We start from the raw sequence: 24,791 nt of genomic DNA on the forward strand, positions 1-24,791 counted from the left end.
CTATCTCTTCTTTACTACATGTTAGTTATTCCCTTGCGCGGGATTCCTCTTTCCTTGCGCGGGCTTCTTTTATACAGCGCTCGATAGTTTTAAGGTGTTCTATTATCTTTTCGGCTACGGGTGAGATAGTTGGTGGTTAATCAAAGTGAGTTGAATAAGTATCCTCAAAGCTTGAGTTCGGAAGTTCGATCCTTGGCTCCTCATAGTACTCATATGAGGTAGATGGTTCACACCATTGTTCCTCATTGTAAGTATATTATGGATAAGGGCCGTAACTTGGTTCTTCATAATACTCATATGAGGTGGGTTGTTCACGCCATGGTTCCTCATCGTAAACATATGAAGGTGAAGGCTCATATCTTGGTTCCTCAAAGTATGATTATGAAGGCTCATACCTTGGTTCATCAAAATATGAGTATGAGGGAGAAGGTTCATACCTTGGCTCTTCATAGGATGTGTATGAAGTTGATGGCTCGTACCTGGGCTCCTCATAGTAGGTGTACGAAGGGGATGGTTCAAAGAGATCACAGTATTGCACCGAATGAGGGTTGCCACAAATAGTACAATACTCTTCCCAATAATCATCCTCCTCATAGTGGTAGTTGTAGCCTCCTGAGTATTGATCCATAAGAATCACTCAGCAGATCACAACAGAGTCTCGGGACCAGAAAACAAAAATAAAAACGGAAACAGAGGCTGGAAACGACCCCGTGTTCAGTGAGCACGGCCCCGTGTTCAGGTTCTGTATCTGGGCGTTTGAAAAAATGTAACTGGTTTTGTGCAGCACGGGGGCGTGTTCAGCGAGCACGACCCCGTGTTTAGACTCTGTATTTGGGTGTTTTTTTAAATATGCAGCACGGCCCCGTGTTCAAACTACTGTAATGCAAAAACTAAAAATGTAAAAATGCGCACGGTTTTAAAAAGGTTTTTGAAAAACTGATTAGGCCGTCGATTTTAAGCTTTCTTAAAATCCTTGTGTCCCCGGCAACGACGCCAAAAACTTGGTGTGTGTCGAGTGTATTATATTTTTTCTTTATATTTTAAGCCCTTTTTAACACGCTAATCAAGTTTTAAATTTATAAAACACGATATTCTACTAACACTAAACACACACATGGGCAAGTGCACCCATCGTGAGCGTAGTATAGCGTTGGAAACATGCCGAGGTCGTCCAAGGACACAAGAGCTTTTAGTACCGGTTTATCCTCAACGTCTAATCAAATCAAAAGTTTTAGAAAAGGTTTTAAACATGAAAATAAAAACTAAAAATGCTGAAAAACAAAAATAAAATAAAAACAGATAGACAAGATGAATCACTTGGATCCGACTCGCCTTTAGTGTAACCTTTGATGATTTCCGCACTTTTGCACTTTTTAAGAGATTATCTTAGTTATAGTAGTAGGCCCTTCTTTTGAAGGTGACGTTACCCTCAACCCAGTAGTTTGAGTCAGCAAGGATACAATCCTAAAGGGTTGGAATATTGGAAGATAATTAATTAAGTTATTAATGCGTAATGTGGTAGGCCCTTCTTTTGAAGGTGACGTTACCCTCGGCTAAGTGGTTTGAGCCAGCAGGGATACAATCCCTTGTAGCCAGGTTAATGTATTAATAGTATTTTACATATGAGGGGATCAAGCCATTCGCACCCCCGCCATCCAGTACCAGTGGGTATTGAAGGAGGTCCTAGTAAGCTTGACCCAGGTCCTTGCAGGATCTATACGCTGAACAAGGAAAGAACCTTACCAAACCATTTCCTTAACCCCCGACCAGGTAGCCAACATATCTCTATATAAACCGTAGAGATAAGAATGATGAAAATCTATTATTTTATATAGACAGTAAAATAATGCTAAGACACCACGGACAAATGATAAGGAAGTTTCACCTTCAACATAAGAAACTAGTTATTAAAGTCATTAATACAAAACGAAATAAAAAGTGCAAAAAGATTAAAAATCAAAAGTATTACACTAAATGCTTGTCTTCACCAAATGATGTAAGAGACTTAGGCAAACATGGCCTTTGATTGTCAAGAACTCTTACTATCAATCTTGGATCCCGAGACTACTACACACACTCTAGGTGGATGATGGATGATGGTGGTGGATGTGGGTGTTGTGATGGTGGTGGAGTTGGGTGAAGTGGGAGAGAGGTGGTTTGTCAAGGGATGCATTTGAAGTGAGCCAAGCACCCCTATTTATAGCCTACACAGAAGTCCGGACACGGCCCCGTGTCTATTGGGCACGGCCCCGTGTCCATCCTTTTTCTCTTTCTTCATTAATTGCAATTGTCTTTATTAGGCTCCACACGCCCCCGTGTTCACTTGACACGGCCCCGTGTGCAGAAACGAATCTGTACTATCAAGATTTGCACGATTTTGCGAATCTTAGCTTTGACCACGGCCCGTGTTGAGCTGGGCACGACCCCATGCTGGGAATGGGCACGGGGCGGTGGTCAGCCTTCTGTTCCTTTGTTTTTGCTTGGGAAGATGCTGTCGAGGGGTTGGGCATGCCACATTTATTCCTTTTCTTTGTATTTATGTTAGATTTGGCTGCATATTTGTTCCTTTTGTTCAGTTAAGCTCATTTGGTCCTGAAAATATAAAAGGAAGACAAAAGCATACTTTTTCCAACATTAGTACTAAAAAAGGGTTAGTTTTGTTGGGATTCAGTGGTGTCAATTTTACTTTTTATCAAAACGGGTTTGACATAGTTTATTAACTAAATATATAATTAATAAAACGCAGCGGAATAAATATAAATAATTAACAACAAAAGTGAACCGAACAGGATCATGGTTACAAACATGCAAATACGATACATAAAATAATTAATCTACCGATGAGAAAAATTATACCCTTGTGGTTAATAATTAACCGTGTGAGACACCGAGGTACAACGAACGGGTGCTAGACACGAACACGAACAAAGAGCGAGGCGTCTCGTGGCGGCACCGGAGATAACGGTGGCGGCACTTGATGACAGAACCACAAAAACAAAACCTTTTTTTTCTTTTGGATTTAAATCGCAAAGGGTGAAATCCCTTTTCTTTTGACGGCTATTGTTGTGGTTGTTATCACAAAACAAACAAAGTGAATTTCTTCACTTTTCTTTTCGGCAGTCACACTTTTGAAAAGGATGATGATTATGGGCATGTTTGGCTAAGCTTTTCAAAACAACTTATTGGCTTATTGACTTATCAAAAAGCTAATAAGTTGTTTTTGTGTTTGGGTAAGCCAAAAGTCCTTTTAGAAATGGCTTTTTGCAAAGAAGAAAAAGGAGGTTTCAAGAAGTCACAATATTGTGGCTTCTTGGCCAGCTTTTAACTTTTCAAACTACAAATTACCAATATACCCCTTCTTTACCCCCCTTCTATCTAAAAGAATGCCCATTTTAGTCATTTTACATCAATAAGCTAATCCAAACACTTTTTTTAAAAACTCCTTTTCAAAAAGTCCTTTTCCCAAAAGTCCTTTTTAACTATAATAAGCTTAGCCAAACATGCCCTATATATTATATATAATATTATTAGGTTAACTACCCTAATTATATTTTAGGCCCCGAAGCCCAATATAATAAGTTTAAACCCAGACGTGATACGAAGCCCGAAAAACAAAGTTTAATTAAATAAGTAATTAAACGTCATATTATTTATAACCCGTATAAATAATAAATCTTGTTTCTCGTGAATATATAATTATTCTAGATAATCATATATATTTCATTCCGTTAATTGTTCGTGGTCACCAGTTAACCAAGTTAAGTGGATTTAATGTTCGTTGCCCAAGGTGTAACTCTTACGGGTCATAGCTCGGTCAGCAGCGTTGACTTATCGAACCCGTACATATAAATCCAACAATCTCCCACTTGGACGGCCTTCGATAAAATTCTCAACGCAGACAGTCAGCGGCGCTCTAGCTGCACATGGCTGCCCCCAACAAGGTATGACACTTTAAAGTCATTAACCAAAACACCTTGCTATTAGTAACAACTTGCTATTGCAATACAATGGACTTATGGTAATTGTTGTCATTCATCCTTTCTGTAAAAGACATAAATTGAATCAATGAGACATGGATTAAGTTCATTCTCATATGGTGTTCAATTATTATTGTTCTCGATCAAGAATCAAAGTGGTCCGAACAAACACACAGTAAGTTTGGGTAAGGCCTTACACTTCACCAGTTTGAATCAACGAGGGCGCCACAATGTCTAACTGTTACATATCATGTAAGAGTACAGAATCCCTTATCGACTATATACAACTCCCACTGAACTTCAGAACTATTCCTAATTAAAGCCTTTATGACTGGCAGTTACGCGATAGCGGTTGACAGTAATCAAAGAATAATCCTTGGTAAACGGAAGTTCTAATATGTATCTCAGGTCAAAGGATACTAAATGAGTATACCAATATCAAAGCATCTTATGACTAAGATCCATGAAGATGATTTGATGCGAGTTACATCCAACGTCATTCTTAATGAGGTCTGTGAATTTGGAAGTCAACTCCTTGAGTCCAAAGTCAGAATAGTCTTAATTCAGAATCGTTCCCACGAGTCTGACCGACTACGGATAGTTTAGAATGCAAGATTCATGGATTAAACGTATTAAAATCGAACACAGTTATAAGATTCAAAATTGCATTTAACCAGTAAATCAAAATTGAATTCAAAAGTACAACTGTTAAAAGTTCGTACATCCAAATACTAAATCAAAACATACTGCTAGCTAATCTAAGCCCGATAGCATCCATGTGCTGATCATGCTTGTCCTGAGTCATGGGCTTAGTAAACGGGTCTGCTAGGTTTTGATCTGTGTCCACTTTGCTTATCACGATGTCTCCACGTTCCACAATTTCCCGTATGTAGTGGAACTTTCTTAAAATGTGCTTGGCCCTGTGATGAGACCTGGGCTCTTTGGCTTGAGCAATAGCACCTGTGTTATCACAGAATATCTCGATGGGTTTCTTAATGCTTGGAACCACATCGAGGTCGGTTATGAATTTCTTCATCCAAGCAGCCTCCTTTGCAGCATCTGATGCGGCTATATATTCAGATTCGGTGGTTGAATCCGCCACCACACTCTGCTTAGAGCTCTTCCATGAGATAGCTCCTCCATTTAGAGTGAATACGAAACCTGATTGTAAGCGAGAATCATCTCGGTCAGTTTGAAAACTGGCATCAGTGTAACATCTTACAGTGAGCTCTTCCTCTACTCCTCCAAATACTAAGAACATATCTTTAGTTCTTCTCAGATACTTTAGAATGTTCTTGACAGCAGTCCAATGGGCGATGCCAGGAGCTTGCTGATAACGACTAGTCATGCTTAAAGCATGCGAGACGTCAGGTCTAGTACATAACATAGCATACATGATAGAGTCAATCGCTGAAGCATATGGAACTGCTTCCATTCGCTTAATTTCAATGTCCGTTGAAGGAGATTGCTATTTGTCCAACACAGTCCCTGTAGTCATAGGAACACCTCCTTTCTTGGAGTTTTCCATCTTAAAGCGTGTCATCATTTTGTCTATGTATGTACTTTGACTTAGCCCAAGAAGCCGCTTAGATCTATCCCTATAGATCTTGATTCCTAGAATATAAGCCGCTTCTCCAAGATCTTTCATTGCGAAACAAGTTCCCAAATAGTGTTTAACTTCGTTAAGCATAGGGACGTTGTTTCCAATAATCAGTATATCATCTACATACATGATGAGGAATGATATAGTGCTCCCACTAGCCTTTCTGTAAACACAAGGCTCATCTTCATTTTTAACAAAACCAAACTCTTTGATCTTTTGGTCAAAACGAAGATTCCAGCTACGAGACGCCTGCTTGAGTCCATAAATGGACTTATTCAGCTTGCACACCCTATTAGGATATTTTGGATCAACAAAACCGTCTGGCTGAACCATATAGACATCTTCAGAGAGATGCCCATTAAGAAAAGAGGTTTTGACATCCATTTGCCATATCTCGTAGTCATAGTACGCGGCTATGGCAAGCAATATCCTGATCGATTTGATCATAGCAACGGGCGAGAAGGTTTCATCATAGTCAATACCCTGAGTTTGAGTGAAACCCTTCGCAACTAGCCGTGCTTTAAAGGTGTGTACATTTCCATGCATATCGGTTTTTCTCTTGAAAACTCATTTGCTCCCTACTGCCCGAGATTCAGGGGGTAGCTCAACCAAGTCCCAGACTTGATTATCACGCATAGATTGCATCTCAGCGTTCATGGCTTCCAGCCATTTCGCAGATTCAGGATCTGAGATAGCAGATTTGTAGTTAGTAGGTTCGTCATTAGACTCATCTACTACCAAGACTTCAACACCTTCGAGATGCCAAAGGTATCTGTCAGGTTCTTTACGAGCCCTGCTACTTCTGCGAACGCCTGTGTTCATGTCTGATTCATCAGCAACAATTTCTTGTTGTTCAGACGTTCCGACTTCATCAGCGGTTGTTGTTGGTTCTCGAATTTCTTCAAGATCAACCACATTATTTCCAGTTCCTTGATTAAAAAGTTCTTCCTCGAGAAAGTGCCCCTTCCTTTTGATGGAAATAACATTTGCATCAGGATGGTAGAAATAATATCCGCTTCTTTTATAGTATCCGACGAAAACAACCTTTTCGCCTCGAGGATCGAGCTTATCATCAGCATCACTTGTGATGTATGCATCACATCCCCATACTTTTAGGTATTCCAAATCGGGTTTACGCCCATGCCATATCTCATATGGGGTTTTGTTTACCTTTTTAGTCGGAGCCAGATTGACAATGCGGGCGGCAGTCATAAGAGCATGACCCCAAAAGGAGTGAGGCAAGTTAGTTCTACACATCATCGATCGAACCATATTAAGTAGGGTTCGATTTCTCCTCTCGCTCACGCCATTAAGTTGGGGCGTGCCAGGTGGAGTGGGTTCTGAAATTATTCCACACTCTTTGAGATGATTGAGGAACTCTAAGCTGAGGTATTCGCCACCTCGATCTGATCGAAGTATTTTTATCTTTCTAGTAAGTTGGTTTTCTACTTCGTTTTGAAACTCTTTGAACTTTTCAAAAGTTTCATGCTTATGCTTCATAAGATAGACATAAGCATATCGACTATAATCGTCGATGAAAGTAACGAAGTATCTTTCATGGTTTCTTGTCATGGTTCTGAAAGGGCCACATACGTCAGTGTGAATGAGTCCTAGCAGACCATTGGCCCGTTCACCAACACCAGTGAAGGGACGCTTTGTGAGTTTGCCAGCTAAGCAAGATTCGCAATCATTAAAGGAGTCATGTCCAGTGGATTCAAGAATCCCCTCGGATTGGAGCCATTTTATGCGTGCCTTACTTATGTGGCCAAGTCTACAATGCCATAGAAAGGTTTCATTAGTACCAACTTTTTTACGCTTAGAAAGATGATATATGTTATTACATGTTTGAACATCAATCTCATAAATACCATTTCGAGGTTTAGCCTCAAAATAAAAGACATCATTCAAGTAGGCAGAAATAGAAATACCATTAAAAACGTACTTGAAACCTTGTTCAAACAAAAAGGGAAACCGAAATAATGTTTCTCGTTATACCAGGTGCAAACAAACAATTGTTTAAGTTAACTACAAGGCCAGAAGGACATGAAAAATGAAATATGCCGGTTGCAAGAACGGGCACTCTTTTCCCATCACCAACGATGAGTTCCATGTCGCCTTGTTTCAGCTTCCTCCACTTTTCAGGCTCCTGCAAAACATTAGTGATGTGGTAACCACACCCGGTATCAAATACCCATGTGTTGCTGGAGACAGTAAAAAGTTCAATAACATAAATGAGAATACCTGAAGAAGTGCCAATGTTATTGGCCTTGTTCGCCTTCAGCTTGGCTAGATATTGTGGGCAGTTCCTTTTCCAGTGCCCCATTTGGTTGCATTCAAAGCACTGACGCTCCTGAGGAGGGTGTGGTTTAGCAACCTGCTTGCTGTTGGTGGCAGATTTGGCAGCAACAACAACCATTTTCTTGCCTTTGCTGTTATGATCCTTTTTCTTGTTGTTGGGCTTCTTAACACCACCAGACTTGACCATCAGAACTTGGTTGGTTTTATGTGGAATGTTCATCTCGGCCGTTTTGAGCATACCATGTAGCTCAGGCACAGTCTTCACCCAAGCATTCATATTATAGTTCATAATGAACTGGTCATACGAGCTAGGGAGAGAGTTCAAGATGAAGTCCGCTGCCATTTCATCTTGCAGGGGATAACCAAGTTTGTTCATCTGGTCAATGTACCCTTTCATCTTAAGCACATGAGTACTGACACACGATCCTTCTTGCATTTTACAGCTTATGAGCTGCTTCATGGTGTCATATCGCTCCTGTCGGGCTTGTTTCTGAAACATGCCTTTCAGTTGCTGGATCATGTCATAAGCATCTTTATCTTCCATGTTCTTCTGAAGTTCAGGAGACATGGTGGCTTGCATAAGGCAGGCTACCTCAACGGCATCCTCGTTATGCTTTTCCAGTGCCTTAGGAGCAGCAGTAGTGTTACTTTCAGGCTCGGTAGGGACTGGGCCATCTAAGATATAGAGCTTTTTCGCCATCTTGAGAACTATTCTCAGATTGCGGTGCCATTCGAGAAAGTTGGTGTTATTCAGTTTTTCCTTTTCAAGTATAGACTTGAGAACGAAGGAGTTGTTTTCATTAGACATCTGTTACATAAGCAAAGATATTTTAGTTAGTATTTTCGATGTATATTTCCTTATTTAATTAATGACCCATTAAAGTAATTAGAACAAGGAATGAGAATATGGCTATGTCAGTAGTAAAGGCAGCTGTGGCATGCACTTTAATAAGTGACTAGGCAGACTGACAACGAGTGTCAATTGTGAGAATTGCACAACTCTCGAGTATGAGGCCGCTAAGACAACTCTTGTCTATGCATTGATACGTTTAGCCTCATCTATGCCGACTTTTTACTTTCGAGACAGCTGGAGCATGTGGTGAGAAAAGAAAAAGTAATAGTCGTCCTAAAAGAGGTACTTGTGGAAGGGCCGGATGTGTCAACGAAACCCTTGCACCTTGGAAGGATATGCTAGATATCAAGTGTGGTGCTGTGGCTCCAAACACTGATGGTTCGCTTTTACGTTCCAAGTGTAGCTTGTGATAGGATAGCATAGACTATTGATTTTAATTATGGGTTAATTTAATATTTACCAAATAGGGTCATAAGAGCCAATTTTAGTACTTATTTAGTCGTGACATCTTGATGAACCCTTTCATCTCTCAGGACACTTAATTTTAAATAACCTATTAAAACTAAGTTTGTCGCGACTTGTATAACCATTTAAAGTTAATAGTTTTAAAACTATTAAGTTATGAGTTTTAGAAAGTTAAAAACTTGTTAAATTTCAAAAACTCTAATGGTTATTATTTATTTTAAAATAAACTATTTGTTTTATAACAAATATTTACAAGTTGTAAAAATCAGTTTAGAACTTGTTATAATTGATTGTGAACATTTTAAAACATCTTTTAAAAGTTTGGTATTAGGTTGGTTATAATATAACAACTTATATGATAAAAGCAACCATAATAGCAAAAATAATATGTAATCTTTAGGCCATTTTGTTTGATCTTGCTAGAGCCAAATAGCAAGACCAAACTGGGTCACGGGGTAACAAACAACCACAAGGATGGACCTAGTGCATCTAGTTGTCTTCAGCAGCTTCTTGATTCCTGTAATGTCTTCTGTTTTGTCTTCGGGTCTTCAACTTTATATTATAATATAAAATATAACAAAATTGAAACCCTAATCTATTACAACTTTGAGCCACAAAGTGGGCCAAAACCATAAAACAAAACAATAACAAAAATACAAGTACAAGGTCGGTCAGATTTACATATTCAACACAATCATATTAAATCATATTAAAGTGGACAATCTTTTGGTCAAATAAAATAAATAGAACTTTTGACCAAATAACTTTTTGCCCAAGAAATATTTAGATCTGAAACTTTAAACAAGTTAAAGTTTGAGATCTATAACCGGTTAAAAGAACTGGTTCCAATTTGCATGTTGTAAGCGTGGCTCTGATACCACTGTTGGGATTACGTGGTGTCAATTTTACTTTTTATCAAAACGGGTTTGACATATTTTATTAACTAAATATATAATTAATAAAACGCAGCGGAATAAATATAAATAATTAACACCAAAAGTGAACCGAACAGGATCATGGTTACAAACATGCAAATACGATACATAAAATAATTAATCTACCGATGAAAAATATTATACCCTTGTGGTTAATAATTAACCATGTGAGACACCGAGGTACAACGAACGAGTGCTAGACACGAACACGAACAAAGAGCGAGGCGTCTCGTGGCGGCACCGAAGATAACGGTGGCGGCACTTGTTGACAGAACCACAAAAACAAAACCTTTTTTTTTCTTTTGGATTTAAATCGCAAAGGGTGAAATCCCTTTTCTTTTGACGGCTATTGTTATGGTTGTTATCACAAAACAAACAAAGTGAATTTCTTCACTTTTCTTTTCGGCAGTCACACTTTTGAAAAGGATGATGATTATATATTATATATAATATTATTAGGTTAACTACCCTAATTATATTTTAGGCCCCGAAGCCCAATATAATAAGTTTAAACCCAGACGCGATACGAAGCCCGAAAAACAAAGTTTAATTAAATAAGTAATTAAACGTCATATTATTTATAACCCGTATAAATAATAAATCTTGTTTCTCGTGAATATATAATTATTCTAGATAATCATATATATTTCATTCCGTTAATTGTTCGTGGTCACCAGTTAACCAAGTTAAGTGGATTTAATGTTCGTTGCCCAAGGTGTAACTCTTACGGGTCATAGCTCGGTCAGCAGCGTTGACTTATCGAACCCGTACATATAAATCCAACAAGTTTTATGCCTCATTTGATGTAATTTATATGTTGCATTTTACACACATCAATACCCGTTCCATAGATTGACACAATCAAGATTGATAGTCCAACAAGCAATTGATGAAATTTCAAAATCTAAGACTTGTCTATTCAAAACTAACATGCTTAGTATTATAGACATGCTACACGCTCCTCACAATAAACTCTCCTCTCGATTTAAAATATGAACTAGCGTGTAATGTGCTAGTATGTATAACACTCAAAACCAAACATGAAATTCTGTAATCATATGCTTGTATGACAATCATACATCCACTGTATCATATAACATGACACATATCAAAAGGACTTTTGGTTTGGGCTTAGGCTAAAGGTAGGAAGATTTTTTGTTTTGATTTATAATTTTTTTTATATGGTGAACAAACAAACGACCCAACCGTGACAACTTATTTGCAAACATAACATACTTTTGGGTTTGTTTTGGTGATGATTTGTGTGGATTTTGTGTGAATTATGTGGATGATTGTGATTTGGTATTGTGAATTTAGGATAGAGAGAGTAGAGGTGGAGTGGGAGTGGTGATCGGAGTTCTGCCGGAGTAGGGTGGATGGTTTGGAAGCCGACAAATAACTCAGGTAGAAGAAAAAGGGTTTGATTTGTTTTGTTGAAGGTGGGTTCCACTTATTATAACATTTTTTAATGTTACTTTATGTATTTTGTTTTTTAAACAATGAGTGTATATTTGTCATTTTACATAACTTAACCGGAAAAACTAACCTACATTTAGTTGGGGGACTATCCGAGTAACAAGTAATCAAACCACATGGAGCAAGAGTGTAATTTTAGAAAGTTTGGGACTAAAGGTGTAATTTAAGCAAACCACAGGGACTATCCAGTCATTTTACTCATTTAAAATTCTTTTCTTTTGCCCATGGCTTTATAGCCTAGTGACATCTTAGGGGTGAGATAATTCGATTCTCACAAGGGGGTTTTCTCATATTTATTGGGTTTCATCCTGAATTGGTGTATAGACATTATGCTTAGTGGAGATGGATATGATCGGGTGATTCCGTTGGTGACACGATGATACTACAATGATCCGTCAGTGATCTAAATTTGCCATTAAAAAACAATTCTTTTCTTTTCTTTTTGTTTTTGTTTTTCTTTAATAACATATAATATTGAAAAAGAATTTAAAATGTAGAGTGAGTTGATTTAGGCTACATATACAATAAAGTTTGTTTTGAAATGTGAAAAATATTAAACAATGATGTGCTTTTCCTAAATATCACATAGTATTAGATAACACTAAATTATATATATTGTTGATGTTGAGGATGGATGATAAATAATAATTTTATTTTTATAATAATATATAATTTTTTTATTATTTGTTATTTAATATATTATAATAATTTATTATTATATTTACTTTTAATGACACATATATATATTGTTTACGATGGATGATAAATAGTAATTTTATTTTTATAATAATATATAACTTTTTATTATTTATTATTTATTATTTAATATATTATAATAGTTTATTATTATATTTACTTTTAATGACATATTTTTATTATTTTTCTTTTTTAAAAATATATATTTCCTTTACCATATTAATAACTGTTTTTTTTTCTTTTTTAAAACATATATTAATTTATCGATTGATTTGATAACTTCTTTAATAATTTACGTTTATAATTTCTTTCTAAAAACTTAAGTACGTAGTTGTGCTTAATTTTTTCCCTGACATTCTGTTATAAGTTTTGTTAAAAACGAAGTTGTACTCAAAATAAAGTATTCATTTGGTATCATAAAACGGTACGATGATAAACTAAATCGTTCTAATGGTTTGGCTTTTTAAACAACATTATTTATTTTCAAATCACGTTTGTTTTATATCATCATTTACTCGGTTTCGCTGCAACGAGCGACGTAAAAAAAAAAACTAGTTATGTATGAAATGAAAATAAGAAAAAAAAAATATCAATATTTTCAGAAAGATCAATTTGCTTATTCAAATATCGATTTTAACTTTTCCACTTTTAATCATTTGAATTCATTATTGTAAATAGTAAAGAACAAATTTTCGCAGCAAGAAAAACAAGATAAAAAGCCCTAACACAATGTGTTTCTTTAATTCTATGTCTTTTTATTTGTTAAAATTTATAAGTTAAGATATTAATAGTTTGCGAAGGGATGTTTTACATGCTAATTATACCTTTAATGACCTTTATTTAAATCATGTTAAAGCGCCCATGACATTATACTCTAGTGGTATCTTAGGGGTGAGATAAAACTTATAACTATTAGGTCATAGGTTTGATTCCCACAAGGGAGTTTTTTCCCAGGTTTATTGTCCGTCAGTGATCGGGTTTCCTCTTAAATTGATGCATAGGATCACAGATGGATATGATAGGGTGATTCCGCTCTGTCGTTAAGAAAAACATCCATCAAAATGACCAGAAACTAAATTAATATTTAATTTAATATATAATAATAATAAACTCAAAAAGTATTCAAACTCGTGCAACACTCTTCAATGGGAATCTTGAGCTATTGTTATGGTAGCATGTGCCATTACAATCCTCTAAATGAAGCTCGAGCTTCAAACATTTGGCTTATTCCATATCTGGGTCGCCTCAATCTCCTACATAAGTGTGCGATATTAAACTCTCAAGCTAGTAAATGTTAAGACAAACCTAAATTTATGCGTAAACACATCATTTTAAAACTAATAATACTTAGAGAATTGTGTAATTATTTTAAAACTAACTTATACTTGTTAATATATTTATTAATAATAGGTTAATGGCATTATTGTAAAATCTAGTATTGAAATTGCAGGCGTTCCTGGTTGTCGTCAACCACCTCCACCCACTCGTTATAGCCAAAAACAACGAAGAGACCGCTAGACGCCTGGATCTAGCTCAAACAACGACGATGGTGGCTGGATTTGGTTCTTCCACACCCAACAACTATATGGCACACTCCCCACACCCCCAATGTTCATTTCCAGTTCCCACCACCTCACGCCCACGAAGCCATCCACGATACCACTCCCATGCACCTCCCCCCCCCCCCCCCCCTTTCGACGTGGCACCATCATCGTGCCCTCCCCTTCTCTCCAACACATAGCTTTATAGATTTAGAATTGGATTTTGCATGGTGATAATACATTATCCTACTAATCATTTTAATGTAATAATTATCCAAATAAACATAAAAAAAAAACCATTTTTTTCCTAGATGTATGAATGTTTGTAATTTTACATGAAAAAATAACAAAAATCATATATAATCAACACTCAAATCATCTAAACCTCACAAGTAACTTTGATGATTCCAATTCTCGAACATTAGGATTCCTAATCATCTGCAACACAATCCCACCATATCTTTTCTGTAACTCCCCCGTTGACTTTGACCTACTCATCATCCCCTTCACACTCACCCCACATTTCATCCCATCCAACGGTCCAAATCCAATCTCATCTACAGACCCAATCGATCTCGATCTCCCCACACAACCACCGTCGGATCTCCCCTTTACCTGCTCACTCGTCACACCGGATACTTTCCTCACCCTCCTACTCGATACAATAACCGTCTCGGTACTCTCAACCAACGCCTCATATTCAATCAACGGCGGTGACGTCACTCTCACGCGCCGCCGCACACGCCCGAAACCGTTCCATACTTGTGACGTCAATCGCTTACTCGCCGCGGTTAAACACTGCACCACCTCCGCCATCGCCGGCCGCTTCTCCGCCGTCGATCTGACACACCTCGCCGCCAACACCGCTAGCATCCTCACGGCGGTTTCGTCCGCCGTGACGTCAACATTCCGATCGAATATCTCGCTGTAATCACCGGATCTGATGATCGGAACCGCCCAATCCACCACCGACGGTGGACTAAACCTCAAATCAATCGCGTTTCTACCGGAAAATATCTCGAGTAACAAAATTCCGAAACTGAAGACGTCACTTTTGGCGCTGAGATCTCCCGGTGCAAGATAGCACGGATCGAGATAACCTAACGTACCGGCCGGGGGTGTGCATTGCACCTTCACGTCCTCCACGTGTCCTCTCAACGCCAATCCGAAATCACCTAACCTAGCGTTCCATTTTCCGTCGAACAACACGTTTGACGACTTAATATCACGGTGAATCACCGGCGGATTTGAGGTATGAAGATGATGAATCGCTTTCGCTACCTGAATCGCGATCCGTACTCGTTTTGATAATCCGAACGTTCGTGTATCGTTTTTGTGTAACAAATCGTACAATGAACCGTTCGGCATGTATTCAACAACAATAAGTTTTCTTCCGTCGATCGGATCTGTTCCAAACCCTAGCAGATTCACTAACCTAGGGTTACGAACACGAGATAGCGTCTCGATCTCGTTTTCCGCCGGACTAGCGGCGGTGTTACGCTCCGGCGAATGATTAACGGTAGTTCGTTTCACGGCGGTGATCAAAGCGCCGCCGTCGAGCGCGGCTCGGTACACCGAGCCATGACTTCCTTTTCCGAGGAAGTTACTCTCGGAAAATCGGTTCGTAGCGGATTCAAGATCTGCAAAACGGAATTTTCTGAGCTTAAACTGCTTGTTTTGAGGATTGGAGAGCGATTTCTTGGTTAGATTGTAGGAATCGCATGTGGAAATGGCTGATTCTGCATTACATGACGAAAGGTAACCCATTCGCCTTAACGTAAACTTGCTACTTAATCTGGATTGTATATGTGCGTCTATACTATAGCATGACTCTGTTAGTGTTTTGAGATTAACGTTCTAATCTTTCTGGTGCTTCACTGATAATAAAATTGAAGTGAGTCTATGAAGAGAGTAATGGTGGGAGGTGAGTGGTTGAGGTGTGAAGTATGGTCTGTATGTGTGTGTAAAGGTGTGCAAGGGGTTTGAAAGGGGATGGAGGGAGGGAAAGAATATATTGGGAGGGTGTGTCAAGTATAAATATGATATGTTTTTAGACCATGCGTAATGGTTAAGCATTATAATGCCCCCACCATGGGGCGTTTTGCGCCATGTGGCAGCCCAGTCAGCAAGGGGCATTATACCATAAAATGGTGTAGTGGGGCATTATTCAAATAATGCCCATGCAATCATTTCCCAATTTTTTTTTAAACTTTAAATACTTTATTAAATAAAAAAAAAATACAATACTAGAAATAAAAAACATAAAATCCGGTTAAATAAAAAAAAATACTACAAATAAAAAAATTAAAATCCGAATTAAAAAAAAAAAACACTAGTTTTCATCTTCGCTTTCTTCACCCTCGTCCTCCGTTTCCTCCTCTCCCTCCGGTGGTACATACCGAACCGACCATGCGTGGTGTAGTAAATCAACCATTAACTGGGAATGGTACGGTTCGTAACGCAACTCTCGCGCATTATTCACTCTTTCTTCCATTGACGCCTGTGGATGCTCCTCTTGAACGGCTTCTGGCACATAATTCTGGCATCTTGCCTTTCCTTCGTCTTCCAAAATCATGTTGTGCATGCAATCTATGCTCCCGATCATACCAGGCAAACCATGCTCGGCATTATGTACCTCGTAGATCTTTTGAAGGTCCTCCCATGTAGGCGTTCTAAGATAACGCGCACCGTACACATCAATTATACCTTTATATAAAAAAAAAAAATAGTCACAAAAAAAAATTAAAGAAATTGTAAACATAGACAAAAAAAAAATAAAAGTGTAAAGTATAGGAATTTTACCGCGACAAAAATGCTCCAAGCTATCTCTCGTTGTTTTCTCCCCCATTTTTAGATACTCGTCATTGATGTCGGTAGTGTTTCCATAAGCAAGGATTCGTAACGCCGAGGTACACTTTTGGATACCGGTAAATCCAAGTTCCCCTCTCGCATCCGATTTTTGTTTAAAAAAATCGTAGTTGGCTTCCAAGTCGTGGACTATACGTAGAAATAACCGCTTACTCATTCGGAAACGACGTCTAAACATTTCGTTCGAATATGTCGGCTCCTCATCAAAATAATCTTTCATCAAACGATCGTGTGCCCCGCGTCGGTCTCGTTCAATATAACCTCTTTTACCTTTTTTGGCTTGTGGGCGACGACAATGCTCGGAATATCTCATCGCTAGTTTACAAGCACCCGTAACCGCCTCTTGCTCAACCTCCTCATCGGTTGAACCATCGCCATCCGCAAAAAAGTCGTGATAGCAATAGTTTAGCATGGAGGAAGAACTAGGAGAATCCATCAAGTTTTTATAAAATTCTTGTATTTTTTAGAGAGTTTTTGTGATTTTTTGAGTTGAAAATGATTGAGAGTATATATATATATATAGGGGGAAATAAAAAAAATAAAAAATAAAAAGTAGCCGTTAACAACTAGCCGTTGGGATTGGTCCGTTCAACATTGTTCAGCGTTTTAAAAATCACGCCAAACACAATTTTTTTCAAAAAAAACGCCCGGAAACGCCCCGTGTAATGGCGAATCCGGCGTTATCGAGCGTTTTTTTTCAATTTTTTTTAAAAAAAACGCCCCGTTACGGGGGGTCTTATAAAGTTACCAAATGTTGTGAACAATAAAGTGTAAGCATCACTTTTTCTCTTTTAAAAAAGCAAACTCAGATTCTTCTTTTAGCTTTATTCTTGCTTTGCTTTAATTGTTAGTTTAAAAAAATAAAAACGATATGCTTGAAATCATTGAACAGAATTTTAATATGTTAAAATATGTTAAGGACTCAATTTGTAGAAAACTAGTTTTTGCCTTGCCCGTGTTGCAGGGCAATAAGGCAAATATTTCTCTCTCATAACATGTATGTCTGTACAAATGGCAAAATCGGAATTATATTTTGAACAGGAGGCGAAATCATGATTTTAAACTGAGAGCAAAATCATAATTTTGAACTAAGGGGGAAAACATAATTTTATTTTGAATTGTGGGAAAAAAACATAATTTTGAGCTGAGGGCAGAATCGTAATTTTGAGCTAGAGGAAAAAACAACATTTTATTTTTAACTGGGGGCAAAAACGTGATTTTAAACGGAGGGCGAAACCGTAATTTTAAACTGAGAACAAGACTAAAAAAGAGTTTTTGAACCGAGGGCAAAAGCGTATTTTGAGTTAGGGCAAAATTATAATTTATTTTGAGCTGGGGACAAAAACGTAATTTTAAACGAAGGACGAAAGCGTAATTTTAAAGTGGGAATAAAATTAAATAAAAAATGAGTTGGTCTAATAGGAAAGTGACAGGCAGCGAATAATTTTGAGCTAGGGGGAAAACATAATTTTATTTTGAACCGGAGGCAAAAACGAAATTTTGAGCTGAGGGCAGAATCGTAATCTTGAGCTGGAGGGGAAAACAACATTTTATTTTGAACTGGGGGCAAAAACATAATTTTAAACGGAGGGCGAAACCGTAATTTTAAACTGGGAACAAAATTAAAAATCAGTTTTTGAATCGAGGGCAAAAGTGTAGGGGAAAACATAATTTTATTTTGAACTGGAGGCAAAAACGTAATTTTGAGCTGAGGGCAGAATCGTAATTTTGAGCTGGAGGGAAAAACAACATTCTATTTTGAACTGAGGACAAAAACGTAATTTTAAACGGAGGGCGAAACCGTAATTTTAAACTGGGAACAAAATTAAAAATCAGTTTTTGAATCGAGGGCAAAAGCGTAATTTTGATATAAGGGCAAAATTATAATTTTATTTTGAGCTAGGGGCGAAAACTTAATTTTAGCTAGGGGCAAAATTATAATTTATTTTTTTAGCTGGGGCAAAACCATAATTTTAAATGAAGGACGAAAGCATAATATTAAATTGAGAATAAAATTAAATTAAAAATTGGTTGGTCCAATAGGAAAGTACGAACTGCCTGACACTATTCATTTTAACTTGTAAATGTATATGTAGGATAATACATAGAAACATCACTAAACTAGTTTTTATTTACAATAAATTACTTTTTTAGTCTCTGTGTCTTAATAGTTTTAAGAACTGAGTACAAAAACAAAAAAAGTTTAACGTCTCTAATCATTTATTTTATAATGTTTTGGGTCCTTGTGTAAAGAGACTCAAAAAATAATTTACTATTTTATTTGTTAAAGTTCATAAATTTGTCTAAAATATGTGTACTTGTATTTTTTTTTCTTAAAATAATATGTTAAATTGCTTTAAACCTAACAAAGTAACTCTTACATCTTTATAAAAGAAAAAGTTTATACCATCTTGTTTTGACCAACTCAATAATTAGGCTAGATGGTGTGGTATAAAGCCTCTAGGGGCTTTATCATCTTACATCAACGTCATATAGAGGGCTTTAAAACTCTTACATTTAACACTTGCATGCAATGGTTTAAAGCCCATTTAAAGCCCCGATTAAACAAAATACAAAAAAAATAATAATAAAGAGAAAAAAGTTGATTGGTTGAAAAGAATGGGCCCACCTGCTTTTCCCTTTCACGCATGTTACTGCAATGGGGCCCCCTCCATAGCGCCCCCCCTTTGACGCCCAAGGGGTGGTTATTGGGCGCTAAAAGGCACTAAAATTGTTGATTTGGCCAGGGGCGCCATACCACACCCTGGCCTGGGCAGTTAATATCGGTGCTATATCGGTGATATAGCGGTACTATATCGGTTATCGGTCTTGGCACATAACATCGGTTCAGAATATCGGTAGAAATCTCGGTAGCGAGAATATCGGCGATATTTACTGAGATATCGCCGATATTTTGATATTCTTATCTCGGTCATATCGGTGAGAAAATCGGTAGGCCAGATTTTTATGTTTTTCTTTATGGGCTGCCAACAAAATATAAAGCCGAGTTCTTTCCCAGTTCTTTTATGCTTTTTTGGTCCATATATTATAACCTTTATCACACTTCGAACACTTAATACGACAACTGATGATGTCTGCTGAACCCTAATCATCCCTTCCAAGCTCCTGTGCTTCAATCGGATATTAGTGTTTTAAGTTATGATGAACAAATGAAGAATCGGATGCCTTGGTTGATCTTGATGAACACTTCTTTATTTTGCTATTAATATTATATAGGTTCTAGACTTCTAGATATGAATATATATATTTTTATGCATGATATTATAAATGACTGATATCCCACCGATATCTCACCGCGATAAACGATATCTCAGATATCAGTCCTTGATCGATAACCGATATTTTTCCGCATTAACTGGATAGACCCTGGCGTTAGAAGTAGGTGATTTTAACCACGTTCTGGAACTTAAATATTCGAAAATAAAATTAGTTTTTTTCTTTCAATTTGCAGGTTGAGGTGCTTTTTGATGAATAACAAAATGGTGCATTGGTTTTATATAATATTTGACCCTTATTAATTTTATATAGCCGAATTGCCCTTCTAGTTAATAAAATTACATATAAAATGCATGAATTGCTCTTCTCGTTAACAGAAAAAATGGATGAAGTTAACCTACTTGACTAAAATGGTAACGGTGAAATTTTTTGGACCCACAGACAAAAAATAAAACCTTTGGACTAAACTGATAAAATGACCCAACCATGGAGTAAAATGGCATTTAACTCAAAATTAAATTTAGATTAAAGTAGTAAACACATGAAAGTGTTGATGGCATCCATTTAGTATGGTATATTAATATGTTTAAATAAAAGTGGGCCTGCTTTGTTAATTCGGGCATTGGTTGTGGCTTAGCATGTTGGCCCGAATCCCACTTATCCGGATATAGTTTCTGCCACATAATTAAATTATCTCTACTTATAGGAAAATTTCAAGTTTTATAAAAGTTTAAAGAAAATATTCCAGACTTATTATGACTTGCTTTGCCTAATGACATGAGAAAACACAAATTGATACATACTTAATTGATTCTTTTGAATAAAAAATCCTTTTCAATTTCCATTATAACAAAAATGATAAGTATATGTATAAACCCATTTTCAGTGTGTGAACTATGTCGGGTTTGTGGATTGACGTGTTGATGGTATTTATGTTGACGGGTTGAATAGTTGAATCCAAACACAACGCACATACGTATGTTTAAAAGACATTAGCTATAACGTAGATACATTTATATTCTTGACATGTTTGTGCCGAGTTTTGAGTCGACTTGTTTAACGTTCCTTTATTAATGTGAGTAATACATAATGACTTATTAAAAATTTAACACTCGGTTACTACAACTTGAACGTTTTTTTTTTTTTTTTTTTTTTTTTTTTTTTTTTGTAATGGATATATTTTCAATCATTTCACCTATATTTCTCATTCTTAATTAACATTATTGTGTTTACATATCTAGTTTGAAATTAAAGGAACCTAGTGAAAAGGAAATGAGGTTGGCAGGTGAGGGTAATGAACAAAATTAACAATAACTTGCCACTAATGACATTCGTTTATAAATTTGAATTTTATAGGTTACATGAATAATAATGGGTTTGACATAGACATTCTTGGTGTTTCATATGGGTTGTATGCTCATACGAATCCTATGCTTAGTGTGCTGAATTATTCGAATGGTCAAACCGTTGTGATAATCCATCTTCTCGTATGGCGCCGTTTCTTCATTGCAAAGGGCACCAGTAAATGATCTTGAGTTACGACCCTGGAATGTTTTGTTCGCACATCTATGCACTGTTCACGAGGTTAATGAAAAATCAAGATCACTCTTAGATTATATCATAACAAAGGAAACTACTAAAACTTTTCCAATCATTATTTTAATTGGTGGGTTTCCAATCGGCGCTTCCCCGAAACCATACACCTTCGCACCGCATTCACATCCTTGTCCCGCGGCTTGGTTAACTTCACACTGCTCCAAGGCAGTGTTAACGTGCTGAGCGATCAGTTGCGCTAACTCCTCGGGTGTGATAGGTAGTCCAGTACCGTCAGTAGAGGAACCTTGTCTCGCTTTTGGTGGTGTCGCACCCCGACTGCAACGGAATGATCGGGGCATGATTTGGTTGCTCCAAAGCTTAAGACTTGCTATTACGTGTTCTAAATAATCATTAATCTAAACTGAATGTTTTCACAAAACAAATAATCCAAATAAAACAATTAAACATATGAAACATTGTTCATAACTACTAAACTACATTGATCCGTTTCTTGTTAACTAAGGCTCATCCTAAGTCCAATCTTCTCTTCAAGCCTGTTCACATGTATTATGTGTAAAAATAGTTTTTGGGTCAACAAATGTTGGTGAGTGAACCTCATTGTTATAGAAAAAGAATATGTTTAAATTTGGTTTATTGAGAAAACATGCGTTAACCAATGTAAGTAAATATGTTGTATGTCATATAACAAACCTCATAACACAACCTCAAACAATAAACAAACCAATTGAAATAATTCAAATGAATGTATGCATATTGCACGGTATTATGGTGTGCCAATGAATGTATGCATGTTGCACGGTATTATGGTGTGTTGCAAGATCTAAGCTCAATCAAACGGAGCTGACCTTGTATGGTTGGCAACGTCAAGTTTCGTTCATAGGTAATGGGGAACCGACGAGCCTATGATGATGTGATGTCTAATATGAATGAACTGCTCCAAATGATAGCAATCAAACAAACATAACACTTAAACTTCACATGATGGTACTTGCACGTAATTGAATTTGGTAAAATGAAATAAAGATATGCGACACATGATACACCCCAAAAACGAGTAAATAATATTAAAAAGGGAGTTGTAAGATTCACTCATAGTGGTTGCATTTAAGGATTCCGCAAAGATAACGCACGAGGAAAGATGAGGGAAATCCAAAAGAACGAACACGTTTACCCTAAACGTTAAAATACCATATTACGATCTAGTTAAAAATTATAGGTTAAATATAGTCCTAATATTTAATGTTTACAATTTAATTAAATATTATAATTTAACTCATTATTAACATTTAAAGTTAAAAAAAGAAAAATTATAATAAAATTGTTAATTATTCATGTTATTAATATATGTTTAAGGTTTTATAAAAATATAAACGATTGATTCGGCAAGTTATTAATGAAAAGGAAAAAAATAAAACACAAATGTTATTAATAAATATTTAAGATTTTATAATAAAAGTGAAATGATAAAAAAATTATAAATTGTTGATTATTGATTATTGATTAAAAAGAAAGAGGGATTAAAATTAAAAGAAAATTTTTAACTATATTGAACTTAAGGGTTTTAATAAAAAGGAAAATGGATTTTAAAAAAAAAACACCCAAAAATCGGCCAAAAACCGCCCCACACCCGGATCGAACTCGTGACCTTCCGTTTACGTGCACACGTCCCTATCGCTGGGACATGTGTCTAACCTGTTTATAAAGTTGATTTTAACATTACTATTACTTTAACTGCAGTCTTGTTAGGATCTGAGTTTGAATTGTGTGTGAATGTTTAAGATGAACAATGGAAGATGATAAAAAGATGGAAATAATTTGCAGCGAAATGAAGAAAACTTTAAATCATAAACAATGAGAAATTTGCTTTCATCATGAATACTTTATATTGAATGATTGAAAATATAATGATTCACGTATGCATGAACACAAACTCCCCCTCAGCCTGAGATCACTCAATTTGCTCGTACAAAATCTCCAGATTCCATCACTTCCTTGCTCTAATTCCTTTATTCTTCCTTTCATTTCTTCAGCATCATCCTCAATTGCCGTGGCTTGAACATTCTTCAGTTGTTCCATTAAGTCTAATTGTAAATTTAATCTAAGAGCACGAACTCGCCTTTGCTTTTCATGATACTTACGACTTAAGGCATCTGCAACTACATTTGCTTTTCCTTCGTGATATTGAATATCACAGTCGTAGTCACTTAGAATTTCCATCCATCTTCTTTGCCTCATGTTTAATTCTTTTTGCCCAAATATGTATCTTAAGCTTTTATGATCTGTATAAACGGTAAACTTGCTTCCATACAGATAGTGTCTCCAAATTTTAAGGGCAAAAATTATCGCTCCTAATTCTAAGTCATGAGTAGTATAGTTTTCTTCGTGCTTTTTCAATTGCCTTGAGGCATACGCAATTACCTTTTTGCGTTGCATTAACACACATCCTAATCCTAATTTAGAAGCATCGCAGTAGACTTCAAAATCTTCTATTCCTTTTGGTAAGGCAAGAATTGGGGCTTTTGTTAACTTTTGCTTTAAAACCTTAAAAGCCTCATCTTGCTTGGATCCCCATTCAAACTTAACTGCTTTACAGGTTAGCTTAGTTAATGGTACCGCTATCTTAGAAAAATCCTTAATGAATCGCCTATAGTACCCAGCTAATCCTAGAAAGCTTCTAACTTCCATAGCTGATTGCGGAACCTTCCATTTGGTGATTGCTTCTATTTTGGAGGGATCTACGTGAATACCTTCGTGATTCACTAGGTGTCCTAGAAATTGCACCTCCTGGAGCCAAAATTCACACTTGGAGAATTTGGCGTAAAGCTTTTCTTTTCTTAACAAAGTTAAGAGTGCATGTAAATGTTCACAATGCTCATCCTGGCTTTTGGAATAAATAAGTATATCGTTGATGAAGACAATTACAAATTTATCCAAGTACGGTTTACAGATCCTATTCATCATATCCATAAATGCCGCAGGAACATTCGTTAATCCAAAGGGCATAACCGTAAACTCGTAATGACCATACCTAGTTCTGAAAGCGGTTTTAGGTATGTCTTCTTCTTGTACCTTCAATTGACGGTATCCGGAGCGTAAATCTATCTTAGAGAAATATCTAGCTCCCTGAAGCTGATCAAAAAGATCATCAATCCTAGGTAATGGGTATCGATTCTTAATTGTAACTTTATTCAATTCCCTATAATCGATACACATTCGCATCGAACCATCTTTCTTTTTCACAAACAACACTGGTGCTCCCCAAGGGGATGAACTAGGTTGTATAAA

At 36.7% G+C, this 24,791-nt stretch overlaps 2 protein-coding genes across 2 annotated transcripts; both read right to left on the reverse strand.

Moving 5' to 3' along the window:
- Positions 1-14,129: 14,129 nt before the first annotated feature.
- Positions 14,130-15,893, reverse strand: LOC110920734 (serine/threonine-protein kinase-like protein At3g51990). The gene has a single exon (XM_022164935.2). It carries the CDS (start codon positions 15,609-15,611, stop codon positions 14,220-14,222), a length of 1,392 nt encoding a protein of 463 aa, XP_022020627.1. The 5' UTR covers positions 15,612-15,893; the 3' UTR covers positions 14,130-14,219.
- LOC110905134 lies at positions 15,659-17,800 on the reverse strand. Its single transcript, XM_022151020.2, has 3 exons — positions 16,647-17,800; positions 16,327-16,550; positions 15,659-15,676 (listed from the first exon to the last, which is right to left on the reverse strand). The coding sequence occupies exons 1-3, from the start codon at positions 17,146-17,148 to the stop codon at positions 15,659-15,661; spliced, it is 744 nt and encodes a 247-aa protein (XP_022006712.2). The 5' UTR covers positions 17,149-17,800.
- Between the last annotated feature and the right edge of the window lie 6,991 nt (positions 17,801-24,791).

The sequence above is a fragment of the Helianthus annuus genome, chromosome 2 (assembly GCF_002127325.2).
Source record: "Helianthus annuus cultivar XRQ/B chromosome 2, HanXRQr2.0-SUNRISE, whole genome shotgun sequence".
NCBI lineage: Eukaryota > Viridiplantae > Streptophyta > Magnoliopsida > Asterales > Asteraceae > Helianthus > Helianthus annuus.